The 16,251-nt window shown below is 33.7% G+C and overlaps 1 protein-coding gene across 2 annotated transcripts in view; it reads right to left on the bottom strand.

Annotated features, from left to right (window-relative positions):
• Csmd3 (CUB and Sushi multiple domains 3) overlaps positions 1-16,251 on the bottom strand; it is a 1,090,370-nt gene that overhangs the window by 121,151 nt on the left and 952,968 nt on the right. For both annotated transcript variants that reach the window (XM_051159708.1, XM_051159709.1), the window contains 7 exons: positions 14,584-14,702; positions 12,714-12,783; positions 9,968-10,084; positions 8,711-8,920; positions 6,188-6,376; positions 5,320-5,497; positions 4,318-4,463 (listed from right to left, as the gene is read on the bottom strand). In XM_051159708.1, coding sequence (XP_051015665.1) covers positions 4,318-4,463; positions 5,320-5,497; positions 6,188-6,376; positions 8,711-8,920; positions 9,968-10,084; positions 12,714-12,783; positions 14,584-14,702 — 1,029 coding nt within the window. The remainder of the gene's footprint in view (positions 1-4,317; positions 4,464-5,319; positions 5,498-6,187; positions 6,377-8,710; positions 8,921-9,967; positions 10,085-12,713; positions 12,784-14,583; positions 14,703-16,251) is intronic.

Below are 16,251 nucleotides of genomic sequence, written 5' to 3'. Positions count from 1 at the left end.
AGAGCATCCTTATGGGCTAGAGTTCTTAGTACATGAGATATTCTGCATACCACCAAAGGAAAAGAATAAACACTAACCCAGAAAATACACTTTGATCTACACTGGTGCAGGAAATGTGAGTCCAATGGTGTCGCAAATCTTGTGGGAGTACCCAACCAACATCTATTTTGTCTTAAATCTCATTACATGAGATGGACTTCATCATCGATGCTACATTTGTGGCCAAGAGCCTGAAACTAGTTACCAGAGGAACCTAAGGTAAAACCAAATTTTGCTCCACTAAAGGAACACAGCACTCAAATACTTTTAATAACACTCTGCTATACAGATGGATCAGTATCTTGCTCAGCCACCATCAAGGAAGCTTCTTCCTCCAGCGATGGAAACAAATATAGAGATCCACAGCCAGAAAGTACTCAGAGAGTGTAAGAGATGTTGGAACATGCAGCTATAAATGGGATATCTCAATCAAAAGCCCCCCCACTCCTTGGGGATTTAGGGAACTTGGTGGAAGAGGAGTAAGGAGAGAGCGTAAAAGATGGATGGAGAGCACCAAGAAAACAAGTCCCTCTAAATCAAGATGACTCACACACAGAGACAGAGGCAGCATGCACAGAGCATTCATATGTCTACACCACATGGGGCCTTGGAGCTAAAAGGAAAGTTGTGCACATGCCCCCACCCCTAATCTAGAAGGTACCTCTACCCAATAACTACTTCTTAATGAAGATTTGGTTTTCTCCAAAGGTCTCATTAGACAAGCTCTCTTATGTGTAGGCGGCGTGTCCATCAGTATCCTGAGGACACAATATTATGAAACAGTGGCATCATTGTAAGTTCTTTGTGGCATTTTCATATGTCTGTGTGTGTGTGTGTGTGGGTGGGGGGGTGGGTAGGTGGGTGTGTAGTTCATACACACACACAAACACAAACACATTCAGTTCCTTTATGTATGTAATATGGTTTGTGGTTTGTGATTATTTGTTGTTATGGTATTCCAGTGTGTCTAATTGTTGATTTAAACACAAGCTATTGGTTTTAGTAAATTTCAGTTTGTTTTTCAGGCCATCTTTATATTTCTAATATCTGAGTCTAAAATGTCTCTTTTTTTTTTTTCATAGAAGATCTTATGGAGCACACAGTGGTTCCTCCTTATCTGTGGTTAGAATTCCATACATTTATGAAATTGTACATCTAAAATGGCACATAAGTAATGAAAAATGTAACCAGTTTCTGCATTTGTTTTTGTGTCCTTGGAGGGGTTCTCTTTCTCTTCTGTTTGCTTTATCACGTTATTATACAATGTGCTGTATTATAGATTATATCATATTATTATCCCTTAGAAGCTATGATCAGAATATAAATTGAATAAATAAGTATTTTTAAAGTAATAAAGTAAATGCATCACACCTGAGAGAAATCACTTATGTGCCTGTGGAGACATATGGATCTTTATAACCATCAAAATTTAAAGAAAAACAAATGAGAGAGTAAACTGCTCTAAACTTAGGTTTTCTTATTCAGCTTAATAATATTTTTTATATTTTTAAAGTTTATTTTCACAGTTCTGTCTGCATGTCCCTGTATCAGTGTGTCCCTGGTACATGTGAAGGTCAGAGAATGGTGTTGGATCCCCCTGAAACTACAGTTGTAGATGGTTGTAAGCATTTATGTGGGGGCAGGGAATTCAAACAGGAGTCCTTTGCAAGAACAATATGGACACTTAACCACTGAGACATCTTTTCAATCCCTATTTAATTACCTTAAGATAAAAGCTAAATAACTATCTACCTTTTAGTTTATTGAATAGAGTTACAACATGGGGTTATTGAGATAGCTTAGAGGTTAAGGCACTTGACACTAAGATTGATGACCTGAGTTTGTCCCAAGAATTCTGAAGACTGGCAGAGGAGAACCAACTTCCAGAAGTGATTCTCTGATACACACACACACACACACACACACACACACACACACATATATATATATATGGAAAAAATAAATGAGAACCATACCAGCAAATGTGCTAATTATTAAATTATAAATCTAATTAAACAATTCTTCATACCATACTGAGGCTATCAAAATGGTTAAAAATAAGTATAATTCAGACATAGTGATGACAATGCTTTTTGAAATATTAAGAAAGGAGGGGTGGCTTTTTAGGGAGACACAGGTAAGTAAGTAATCCAGAATGTTTAGAATAGAGTTATAGATATGATTTCATAAATGGAAATGCAAAAGTGGGTGGGGGAAAAGTGCTTTTAGAGTCAAATAAAGACAGAAGAACAAGATTCAGAGTCTTTGTCATATATGGTCCCAATCTCCTAATGTCTTTACAGTACAACCTGATGGAAGCAAAATGATAGCACTTCTTGAGTTGAGCTATAGAAAGTTACCAAGAGTTGGCATTTTGACGAGCAATGTTATATGTAATACATGCCATTAATTGGAGCAAAATATATTCTTGCAGTTTTGCATTTAAGCTTTTCTACACTGATAAAACTGCAGAAAGTGCCGCCAAACTCTATCTTACATAACTTCAACTGGAAAATAAACCACTAAACCAATATTTATTTGATCATCTTCCTATGGTGACTTAATAAGTTGCTATATTTCTATTAGGTACACATGACTCAAAATCTAGCTAAAAACTCAAACAAAACATGGTTTATGAAGATGTGTGCACATTTCATACACATAGCTATGGAAACCCATATTAGTATTCTATGTTTATTCATACGCACACATACACACACACACACACACACACACACACACACACACACACACACTCTTTGTCATCCACAAGTTTTCCAAGCTCTTGCATGCCTGACATCTATTCTTCTGGCAATATATTCTGGCAGTTTTTTAATCTTTGTAAGGAGTTTGAACTCTCCTGAAGGTTATCTTATGCAGTGAAAGTCCATCAAGAAATATTACTTTCTTCCTAGTACTTATTCAGGTGTAACTATAAAAGGATAGCTATACTGGCAACCATTTACCAAAAGAGTAAACTGTATAGTACAATGCAACAACAAGTTAATTATTTCATTTTCATCATCAAAGTTACCTACAATGACTCTCTAGCAAAGAAAGTATGTATTATTTGAGCTTTGGGCTATGTCTATATGATCCCAGCACCAATGGTTGCCTCAGTAAAGCAAACAAAATTGCATCCTGAATAACATCTCTGGAATACATCCCACTTTCTGTGTAGCAATGCTACAGTGTCCAGTCAGCCCTGGTGTCCTGTGTCACCATGGGAAAAACGAGCTATAAATCATCTAACTGGTAAACAGTTTGCCTATCATATAGACTGTTGTCAAATTCCATGTGAGTTAACTGTTTTAAGGCCAACCATATTTAATAAACTTGGATTTCCAGTAGCACAAACCTTAAGTATCTAATATTGCACCAACATGCAATAACTATGGTGCATTAAGTTGTGTACTATTATAATGGGCAAAATGTTGTTCATTGTCCAGGGTTTATAAAACTTTTACAAATCTAATTAAGTAGATTAGATTGCCCTGTTAATGTTTTAGATTATTCTGACAATATTATGTAAGACAGGAAGTGGTTTTTGTAAGACTCCAGCTATAATACATAAAAATATGCAGTTATTACAAATAAACATTTTTTTTATTTTTAATGAATACAACTAATCTGAAGCAAACCAGTATAAAGGGATGTCTCTAGGAAAACTATCTTCTCCAAAAGTTAATGCTCTGAAGGTGGGACCCAGAATAATTCTATATAACCAAATAAAACTGAAGTTCCATGAGTAATTTTACAGGGATAAAAGCTATGAATTTAATGACCTAGAATTATCACCTAAAAGTCTAAGTTTCTTGCACACTACAGTTTTTAAACAAGAGTAGAAATGAATGAGTAATTTGATCCAGAGCATAAAGATATTAGATGCTAATTTTAGAAATATTCACAGCAGGTTGACTAGATTAAACGTTTTTTTTTTTTGTTCAGAGAATCTATTGCTGTCTCCAAATTACATGCAGTAAAATATGAACAGCTGGTTCTCTTTTATTGGTTTCCATGCAAAATGATTATTTTCCGCTGGGTAATTACTGACTGATTTATTTCCTATATCCATTTGCTCACATGTTAATGTCCCTAAGTACTTAGAGGAGGTCATGGTTTGCAAGTAAATGTGTTTGAAATGCATAAGTTACACTGATGATCAATGTGTCAGATTTTAATACATTTTCAGTCATTGAATAAAGATATATTACATTCAATTTTCCAGGACAATTTAAATGGAACCAAATGAAAGAGAAACACTTAGATAATACCAACCATGATAACTGAGCACAAAAAAGCCACTTGTTGTGAAGTCACTGTGGAATTTGATTAGAATCTGATTTGAAGTGCTGTATACTGATTCCAATGCAGTATTGCCACTGAATTGACCGATCTGGGGTGAATTTTGGTCCGGCCCATCCCTATTAGACAAAAGTTGTGGAAGGAGAAAATGATACTGATGTGTTATAGTGTTTTGAAGGAATTTAATGAAGGTCTTCTTTACAATTACATATCATTACATTAAGAGCAAAGTAAAATAATCTTTGAATAAAAAATTGAAATTGGTATGCCAATGCACCTACACAAGAAATAACATGCTAATATATGAAGCTTAAATGGTTTATGTTTTACCTAAATGAAATGCAGCTATATTAACTGTAATGAATAAATGGGCTTTAGCATTCAAATGGTATTCAGAATCTCTTAAAGCTGCTGGTGTCTTCTGTTACTTTCTTAGACAGTAATCTTGAGAATCAGACTGTTAAAATTAGTGCTCCTGCCACTTAGTAGTGTTTATGTCTGTGATTAATTCAGACGTTCTTTATGCTTTTATCATTTCTTCATCTGCTATAATAATAGTATAATAATTTTATTGTAATAATAAATTATGATAAGAATTTAATAGCTATGTAATAAAATTATTATCTGAACCAAAGATCTTAAATTTTAGCAGTTTTTAATAAATAGAGGACACTGTTAACACATTCTGGCATTTGCCTGCCTTATGTATTTTCTGATACTCCTTTCAAATCTTTTTTTTTTTTTTTTTTTATCTATGAGTCTTTTGCTACTTCAGAGGACTATATTCTAAAATATATTTATTATATTTACTTTATTCTTCTGAAAGAAACCCACAAAATCGTATGGCCTCCCTCAGTTATCATGTCAGTTCAAAAGTCGGATGGCAGTTTGTAAATAAAGACCTGTGATTTAATGTTATCTTGACCTTGTTTTCATCCATATTTTAATCAACGAAAAAGAACAGCACTGACTTACCATACGGTGATGAAGTCATAGATGGGTTCTGTTTGAAGAACAGTAAAATTGATGTAGATTCCATTCCCAGGGGGAACTCTTACCAGCCAAAAGCAGTCTTGAAAGTTTGGGTACTCATCAGGGTAGCCAGGAGAATAAACAGTACCATTCATTGCAGTTACATTCCCACCACAAAGAGCTACGGGAAAGGATACATAAGCATTTTATATAACAAACATATACTAGGCAAATGTCAAAGCTGTCATACATCTTAGGCAGTTTAGGGTATCTATTTTGTTTTACCTCACTTGGCAAGACTGTATAAAATGTAGTAATTTTTTAAAAAGTTTCCACTCAAGGTCTATGACATATTTGTCGCCTATGGTGGTCACAATGTTCTTTATTCATTTAAAATAATATTCATCAATGTACACATAACTTTTCTCTCATATTATGTATATATATACATATATATATATGTTGCCTCTACATATTGTATTTTTGAAATTTTAAACAGTATTTTTATAGCATAGGAATTCAAATTATGTAGCTGTATCTTAATTCTCTGTTTACAGACTGATGTAAAACATGAACCCCCTCCCACCAACACATAAAAGAAGTTCTACTGTGTCTAAAATGCTGACAGTGGTTAAAGTCTCAGTGAAAGGTTAATGTTTCTGCTATTAATATAATATGTATTCAATGTGGGATTTTTGTTATTTACCTTTTTTGTGATTAAAAGTCCTCAGATAAAAATAAAAAACACACTATCATTCTGTAGAAACTAAGACAAGCAAGAATGCTCCCCATACCCCGCCCCCCCCCATTGCACCATGAATCACTAACGAACAACATCATCTAAGAAGATAATATCCATTTAAAAGCATACCTTCACACCTTGGCAATGGGTGGTTCCAATTCCGACTAACTCCATGAAGACAGGTGAGAGCTGAGTTGCCAATTAATGTGTATCCTGGGAAACATTCAAATGAAATTGTTTGGCCCACAGTAAAATCATTTCCAATTACAAACCCATTTCGAAATGGGCGAGGATCAGGACAGCTTTGCAACTGATAGGCTGTGGGGAAAAGTGAAAAAGAAGAAACGTTTTGTGAATTTTATAGACCACAAACGGGGACTATTTGTAACTTAGCAATCAGTAAGATACTGTCCAGGGTTAGTTATTTCATAAATACTAATTTGGGCTTATGTTAAAGGCTATCAGAAATAATGTAATGAAAATTTCTGCTCATATCTATAATTTTCATATTTAAAAGGATAATTGATACAAAAGCATCAGCTACCATACCCGCTGGTGCAATTTATCTAAATTATGAATAAGAATAAAAATGTAAACTCTTCATAGAGCCACAATTTTAATCAAATGTATTCTGATTCCATAAATAGAATGTAGTTGCTTCTTGGTTATGCCACGTGTACCTAGAATAAAATAACTACATACATGGAAGGCTAAATCTTTTTCTCTTGAATCTTAAAATATTTTCTCTAAAAGGACAACCTGACATATCTCTGCTGACCTTAAGTTTTGATTATTGTTCGTTTCTAATACTGAAAGGCATGTTCTTACCTTTTATTTTTTTCATTTTGATAATATAATATTGCACATTGGTTTATCACTGATTGCAGTGCCATCACAATTTCCTTTCATGCTATAGGTGCTTTATAAGCAGTGGTGACTCCATTCTGTGTTTGCACTGCATGAATTTCTGAAGTATTTGAAGCCATATTAGGAGAGTGGGGTTTGACTTTCACACATACTCTGGTGCCTCATAATTGACCACGTCCCCTGAATGGGGAGGCCTGGTAGCACTCAGAGGAAGGATAGCAGGCTACCAAGAAGAGACTTGATACCCTATGAGCATATACAGGGGGAGGAAATCCCCCTCAGGAACAGTCATAGGGGAGGGGAATAAGGGGAAAATGGGAGGGAGGGAGGGGGAATGGGAGGATACAAGGGAGGGATAACCATTGAGATGTAATATGAATAAATTAATAAAATAAAATTTTTTTAAAAGTGAAAAAAAAAGTTAAAAAAAAAAAAGGGTTTACAACACCTACATTGTGATTCACGTCCATTGGTAGTTTAAGTTACAGTAAATCCAATATCCACTTGGAGCTATGTTCTACACCAGGCACTCATATGGTTCACATATATACAGGTAAGTAAAATTTTCATGCACGTAAAATAAATATTCAATTATATGTCTGGACTGTACCACACATGTTGCTCTGAGTTGTCTAGTAGCCCAGAAGAGGAAAAATATTTATTTATGAAATAATTAATTTCTTCAATATAAAAGCTAGTTCTGCATTTTATGGAGACAGTGGTGTGTTCTACTGGAGGAGGCACCTAAGACAATTCAATAAGCAATACGAAGACTCCCCCCCCTTTAAAGACACACTTCTAAAATATTATAGACTCATGATATTCTTTAATAACTTTGCAGAGATGTAACAGAATTTTATTATTCCATTCATTTTAGTCATCAAAACTATTTTGTGCAGATTACAATTTTACAATTATAAGAACAGAAGTAACAGAAAATAATAAGTCAATGACTTGAGCAATTATTAATGATATACATGATGATATACATAATAACAACTACTTTACGATAATTTATCACATGAAATTCAACTTGAGTTTCTAGATTATACCACCTATAACAATGTTATGCTGCTGAGGATGGAGGACGAGGCCTAGGCTGTACTACTTTAAAAATGGATCCTCAGGATCCGAGTCTAGCTCGGCTTCAGCCTAAAACCTTTCCACAGTGGGAATAAATCTCCTGCTCGAAATCCTTTATTGTCTTCATGAACGTAGGTCTATTGAACTATGGCCATCAATATGTTTTTTGTTATTTTTCAGTTTATATTTTATATTTTATTTTATTCCTTTCTAAATTACCTTTCTTTTTAACATACATATTTATATTATTACACATATATTGTTCTTATGGCAATATAACCAAACAATGCCATGCTATCTCAAAACAAGTTTATGTATAATGTAAGATGAATACTAACTTTTCAACGTTCAGTTTCATTTCATTCAGAGTGTCTAGCTTCCAATGTTTTGTTTTTTCTTGTTTAGTGTAATTATAATTTTGAAAAAAACATAACTTTTTTCTTATTAGCATTTTGAATTCTCAGGGAACAAAAACGATTACATGAAGCAAATGTATAGTTTTATTTTAAGTCATCCTAGTTGAGGCTTGCTAGTTTCAGCTTGTCTTATCTTCTAAGACAACTAAAACATGTTTATATGAAGTTAAATTTCCCCTGATTTGGTATGCACGGCCTGGCCTATACTCAACAACATGGCTACCACCAAACTATCCCTGGTTAAAAATATTGAAAAGCCTTTGTGTAATCTCATAACCCATCTTACCTTGATACACAATATGAAATCCCTGTTTGTTCTGTGAATAGTCACTGTGGAAATACAAGCTGGTTTCATGGGTTGTGCTAAACAAGGAAGATGGTATTTGAGGGCCACTAAGGCGTCCAATTACAGTACTAGTTTCTGAGGATCCACTCCGCACCTCCAAGTAATCATGTATGGTTTCTGTAGAAAAATTTACAAACTGGAGATGTACACCTGGAGAAGGAAGAGCAAATACAATACTACTTGATATTTAACCATATTGCATATGTGTATAAACAGCTACATACACAAAAATTTGCATCTTTGTACTTCGATATGCTTCCATTTATTTCTGAAAGCATAGTCTCAAGATTTGTGCATGGTGGCAAATCCTTGTGATACTTGGGAGATGGAGGCAATCACAGTTAGGAGCACAAGATGTCCTAGGCTGTGCAGTGTGTACAAGGCCAGCTGAAGCTAGTGATATTGCTGCAAAACAAAACAGAACAAAACAAAAACTGGAACTGTGAGTTTTCTGTCTACCCAAAAATCTTTGCTTTACTGGAGCTCTTCACTGATTATGGGTCCGTTCTAGTCTACTGAGACTTTATAAAATTAAATTAAAGTGTTAGCTATTATTTAATATTACTTTGTAGATGTAAATTATGGCTTACTTACAAAGATAATGTGATATATTCAAAAATTACCAGAAAGAAAATAGCTTATCTGTGTGTTATTTGCTTTTGATGTTAAAAAAAAAAAAAAAAAACTAGTTACAAAAGAAATGTCACATGAACTTATGTTAGATCTACCTTGATGCATGTTTCTAACTCAGATAATTTGCACAGACAAACTCTACACATTAATATAGCTATCCTTACTCTGGGAACTATCCAAATGAAATAATATTGGTATGTCAAACAGCTATCTGTACTTCCATGGTCAGTGAGCATTATTCACAAAAAATCAATACGTGAAATCAATCTAAATATTTAGAGGATGATGAATAGCTAAAGAATGTGGTGTATATAGACACAAAAAATGGTTTGTCTGTGAGAAAAGAAAAAGAAAAAACCAATAATGTATCTTTTAATTTTTCAAATAGTCCATTCAAAAAATTTTGATGAAGCAAATATTACTCAAATTGTATTCCTCAATACACATTATTTCATATACTCATGAAACATCAACTTGTAAATATATGTTTTCATTAGACATATATACTTCTTCTGAACAATGCATTAATAAATATTGAAATGTTTTTCATATACTTATACATACCAAAGCCGATGGGCAGCTTTATTGTCCACGTACAATCTAAGCTGCTGGGGTAGTTTCCAGGAAAACCAGGACTGAGTATTACACCACTGAAATCTGACATCGCACCACCACACTGAGCTGCAAAATATTAGAATTCTTGTGTAGATTAGAATTATGGGACATGTTTCTGTATTTAAGAGGTACTGAAATCACTTTAAGTCTTTAAAAGGAAAGCCTGTAAGGAAATACTTTTTTACAAAATTAAATATATTCCAAATTCTTTTTGCAAATGCTAGTTAATTGGTAACTCATTTTTCTCAAACAGCACAAAAGGCATAATTACTCTGAAAAAAAAAAATTAACCGAAGTGCGACTTTAGTCAAGTGTGTTTCAGTAAACAACAGTTTCACATACAATGAATACACTTAAGGAGGACACATCCTTTTTAGCAGCAGAAAGTAAGCAGGTAGCTTGTTTTATTTTTTTCATAAATACATCAACTACTGTTTTGAGTCATTCCAAAGATGATGCAATTTATACTAAAATAAAGCCAACTGTGTTAGCTATCAGTGCCATATTACAGAGGCAATCATGTTCAGAACTTTCTCTTTCGTCTATAAAGAAGGCTCAATAAAGGATTTTAAGAAAGCTATTGGCTTCATTTTATTGTAAAGAATCCAAACAAAGGAACAAAAAGCATAAACAAACAAAGCAAGACATGAACGTTTGAAAATATAGTCAGATATAGCAAATATGCTCATGTTGGAATGCCTAAGGAATGGTTTTACCTCTGATATTCTAAGGGAACATTATCAAATGGAAAGTTGCTAATTTAATTTTCTATGTAGAGCAGATATAATGTATTTTAAAGACTATTTTCATTTTAGAAGCCATTACTTACTGTGACTGCACAGATTTATCATGCCTTCTCAGTGGATATATAAATACAAGACTGTTATTTATTGGATAGGTAGTCGAATTTAATGGATGTTACAAAATACTTGTATTTTCTACTTAGGATGGGCAACAGGTACATTTTCGAACTTTGGGTTACATTTCATAAATACAGATCCATAACATGTTTTATCTATATGTGATATTTCATAACTTGTTTGACATATATACTCTGGCATAGATTCTCTTTCTCTAATGCATGCTTATGATTCAACATGCTTATGAACTCCTCTTCCAAATGTGTGTTTTCATTAAGTCCTAAAAGGATTTTCTTTCCCTTGAACTGTCAGCCCACTTATCATCAAATCAAGTCAATCTTTTACATAAACTATTAAAGTCTTTTCACCCATCCATTTTTCTCAAATGTGATACGTATCACAACCCTGATAATTACTGACTTGCAACAAGAATGATCTTTTTCAGTCAGATATTATGTCACCTTGGAACATCAACTGTAGATTATATTTGCCATAGTCTGGACTTTGCTTCTCTGCTTTCAAATTTCTAAATCTGTCCTCAAGCTGCTTCTGATACCTAATACTGTCAAGTCTAGTGGGTCTAGTACCACTTCAGCGGCAAGTCTTCACCCCTGAGATTTTGTGGGCTTAGCTAGCATCTTGGCCTGTCTAGAAAGTACTACCAAATTTGGCCACTTGAGTTGAGAAAAAGGAGAAGCTAACTGAACATCTCTGCTTCTGGACTGTGGTGGAACTTGAGCCAATTCTCCATCTTCTGTCTTCATTTTCCCACCTTCAACTGTGAGCCCAAAACTCTTGTCTCCCTAAAACCGTTTCAGCAGAACATTTTAGCAGAGTAAACAACAACAAAAAATAACCAAACATTGTTCTTTGTCTTTTTAATTCATGGCACTGTTTTCTTTCAAACATTTTAATTTTTCTATACATTACCCAAGTGTATTATGTAAACTGTATAAAATAGAGCAAAAATTGAAAATAAAACTGCCTTCAATTTTTTTTAAACCCACAGATAATCTTTTTCATTCATGTAATTTTATCTTTTGTACAAGTTTTTCTATGTGCATATGATGAAGATGGGACTGTAGTATGAATTGTTTTATACTCTCTTATTTAAAATACTATATGAAACATTTTTGCCAGTCAGGAAATATCCAATCATCATGTTGGTTAGCTTTTTAAGCAGCCCATACACTGCTCTGGACCTCTTAACTTGTATTTCACCTTAATAGCTACCGCTGAGTCTTTAATATAGTCCACATTCAGAGCTAAACACTTTAAATACGTTCTTTTACACAGTTCTTAAACTGGTGAAGCAAAGAGTCTTATTCAACAGATGAACAAACATTAAAATCAAAGAACAAAACATTACAAAGCTATTCTGTATTGAGCTGAAGTTTGAATATACCAATGTTTGATATCACAGTTTAGTAACTATCCCATGCGGCTTCATACAATTTCAACATATTCACTAAAGTTTAAGATTTCTACTTTTATTTTATTAAAGTGTTATTGTTATGCTAAACTTTTTTAACCTTGGCTTGATTGTTATCAGTAGGATATTCACTTATTATTCTGAGGTATTTATTACTATTATGTTATAGTAAGAATTGGCATGTGAGTAAAAACAAATTTATTCTAATAATATCTATATACTTCTCACTCAATAATATGCAGTTTAGGTTAAAAATTTTAAATACCAAAATAATAAAAAGCTAATATAAATCAAAGAAACATCTCCATAAAATACAGAAAAGGCAAAATGAGTTAGAACATAGGTTACAAGTGAATCTTTTACATTTGAGAAAGTATATAAAATATTCAGTCTTCTAACTTACCCAAACAAATGGGGATGGGATAATTCCATCTTCTTACAGGTCCAGGCATACATGTGATATGAGAATGACCCTGCATAAAACGCAATGCAGTTCAGTGCACACTTAACAAAAGATTGAGTTAACTGTAGCATACAGAAGGATTAATGTCATCTATAAATGATGATACATATAGATACTCATATTGTGTCATGTCACATCACGTATGAGAACTTTAGTATTACATAATAGATGTATTTTGCAAATGGGATAAAATTGCAAATAAAAAACAAAGTCTCTAAGAGACTCCAACCAGTGGAATCAGGAGAGATACTGGGACTCAAAGCTGGATGCGAGGTAGACTCCTGAGATGTATAGGGAGGAGTGGGTGTATGGAAGGTCCAGGAGGGAGGAGGAGCTCCACAGGGAGACCATTGACCATCAAGGCCTGCGGATCTGGAGGGGGGTAGCTGCCCAAACTGATGCACCAGCCAATAAAAATGCATGCAGAGAGCCAAGACCCCCTGTTCAGATGTAGTTGATGGACTGGTAATTCTCCACATGTGTGGGGTGGGGGACTACTGCTGCACCTCTGACATGCATTCTGGTGCCCACGATTTGGTTAATGCCCATTGGCAAGATGGCCTAGCAGGCACACAGAGGAATATAGACTATCCTGATGAGGCCTAATAGGCTGTCTCTAGACAGTTGGGGTAGGAGAGCCTGTCTCTCAGAGGTCTCGGGGAGGGCAATAGGCAGAAGAGGGAGAGATGGTGGGAATGCGAAGAGGGGAGGGGATAACAATGGGGATGGAATGTGAATAAATTAAAATATATAAAATATGCATTAAAAAGCCAAGTCTTAATAGAAAGAAAAATACGTCATATAAGCATATAATTGTGGCTTTAATACTTTTCTATCAAAGGATGATCTATTAAGTTAATAAAATAACTGAGATGACTGATTACATAGTGCTTTAAAATACATTATTAGAATATGCAAGATGAGACACTTTAAAAAAACTGTTACAATGTTATTGAATAAAAATGTTTTAAAAGTTCAAATTATGTTACGTTTATATTTAATATAAAGTCTATAATACTCTTGTGGAATTTAAGAGACAAAAAAATTATGATACAAAATATTAAATTTATGAAATATTAGTTATTAAATCTTAATTATTAAACAAATTTATTTGTGTATAATATAAGATCGATTGTCTACATTAATATTTAAAATTAATTTCTCAATGGGCCAAATCTTAGGGAAATTTTGAGGAGACCATCTACATGACTCTTTCTAAAAGTACTACTTCAACAATAAATACTAGAATATACATTATAAGTGCAGTTCTTTAGCAAGGTATATATTTAGATTTTCATAAAGTTTTAGAATTTAACAGAATTGTTTACAAATTATAAATATACAGAAACTTAATTAAAAGAATTCTGGATGTATTTTTTAAATGAACTAAATATTTAATTGAATTTATCAATTCATATATTTTGTATTACTTCCAGACAAAACTGACTCAGAAGCCAGGCCTGGTGGTGCATGCCTTTAAACACAGCAATTGTGGATGCAGAAGCAGGTGGTTCTCTGTGAGTCTGATGCCAGCCTGGTCAACAAAGCAAATCCAGGACAGCCAAGGCTACATGGAGAAACCCTGACTTAAAACCACCAAAAGAACCAAAACAGAACAAAACAAACTAACTTAGTTTATTCCATCAAGTCATATATATATATATATTGAATATTATTTAAAGATAAGTGTTGTTATGAATCAAGATTATACTAAAACATGTGGATTAGTAATCACTAGCTTGTTGAAATATACCAAAGACCAATGAGATGATAGAATCTTGATAAGACACTAGTTGTAAAACTGACTTACCTGAAGTGAATAGCCTTGATCACACTGGAAAGACACCACATCACCAACCATGTATCTGTCTCCAACTTTAATTCCACTGCTTGGGGTTTGTGGCTCAGGACAAGAATCCAAACCAATTGCTAAAATTATTTAATGAGAATAATATAAGTAGCTTTCAAATTATGGCTATTTCAAGTGTGCATACTAAGTTGCCCAAACTGTATAATATATACTTCATTTATTTTTACTGTATATTTGTTATTTAACACAATTTTTAAATTTAAATATATTATCTTTTTACCCTCTCCCAAGCCTTTCCAGATATTCTTCTCCTTACCCACCCAACTTTTGATTCTTTCTTCAAAAACCAAAACCCAATACAACACATGTCATAAAATCAAGAAAACAAAATAAAACCTCATTCAAAAGCAAACAACACCAAAAAACCCTCATAATATCAAACTGTAACTAAACTCACACACACACACACACACACACACACACACACACACACACACACACAAACACACACCAAACAAACAAAAGAAAACACTGGATGTTATATATTGGTCAACTACTGCTGGAGTATTCGATATCCTCAGTGTCATTCTATTGAAGTAAATTGATATTCCCTCATCTAACAGGTATAAGTGACAGTTCAGACGTGGAGAGATAGTTCAGTGGTTTCAAACACTGGCTGTTCTTGCAAAGAACCCAGGTTCAATTCCCACGACCCACATGGCAGCTCCCAACCTTCAGTACCTCCAGTTCCAGAGACCTGACACCTTCTTCTGGTCTCTGCAGTTACTGCCCTATACACACAGTACACAAATATTCCTTCAGGCAAACACTCATATACATAAAATAAAAATACATAAAAATCTCAAAAAAAAAATAGGAAAGAAAGAAAAGTAAAAGTAAATGAGATCATAGACTAAAGCCTGAAGTGGATGGGTCTGCTGTCCATATAAGGCAAGGAAAAAACATCAGAAACACACAAGGTCATAGAGAAAGTTGATTGTTAGCCAAGAATGAACCTCAAGAGTAACTATACTGGACAGGAACAGGGAAGTATTTAAAGAAAAAAAAATCACAATTCAATTGTTAACCTTTACATTAGTGGCTTGATTGATTCATTCATTCACTTAAAAAAAATATAACAAAATATAAGATGAAACAAAAACTATAACACTGAAGGTGGATAAGAGAGGTTGACAGAAGAAAAAGAGCCCAAGGGAAAGCAAAAATATCAGAGACCATTTACACACTCAGGAATCCCATAAAAACACTAAACTGGGATCCATACAAGGTATGAAGACACAAAGAAAGCAAGACCCTCTCAGTCCACATGAGCAAAAGTCATATGAATTCACTGAGACCTGTCACAGCATACATAGTGCCTGCATGGACCTGGACCAGGTCTTCTGTATATATATTGAGGTTTCCAGTTTATTGTTTTTTTGCAGATAAACTTTAGAAAGCTACATTTCACACTGAAAATTTCTTGTGAGCAATAAACAACAAATCCATTATAAACATATTATTCTTGAATTTGAAATGCCTTATGATTTTATTCAACTCTTAAAAACATTTGAACTAATTACTTTTTATTGGACAATAAAAGTAAACCATTATTTTAAAAGACAATATAAATAAACAAAAAAGTAGAAACTATCTCCATGAAAGAGG

Source organism: Acomys russatus, chromosome 17 (assembly GCF_903995435.1).
Source record: "Acomys russatus chromosome 17, mAcoRus1.1, whole genome shotgun sequence".
In the NCBI taxonomy this organism is placed as follows: Eukaryota; Metazoa; Chordata; class Mammalia; order Rodentia; family Muridae; genus Acomys; species Acomys russatus.
This window is presented reverse-complemented; position numbering and strand designations above follow the sequence as displayed.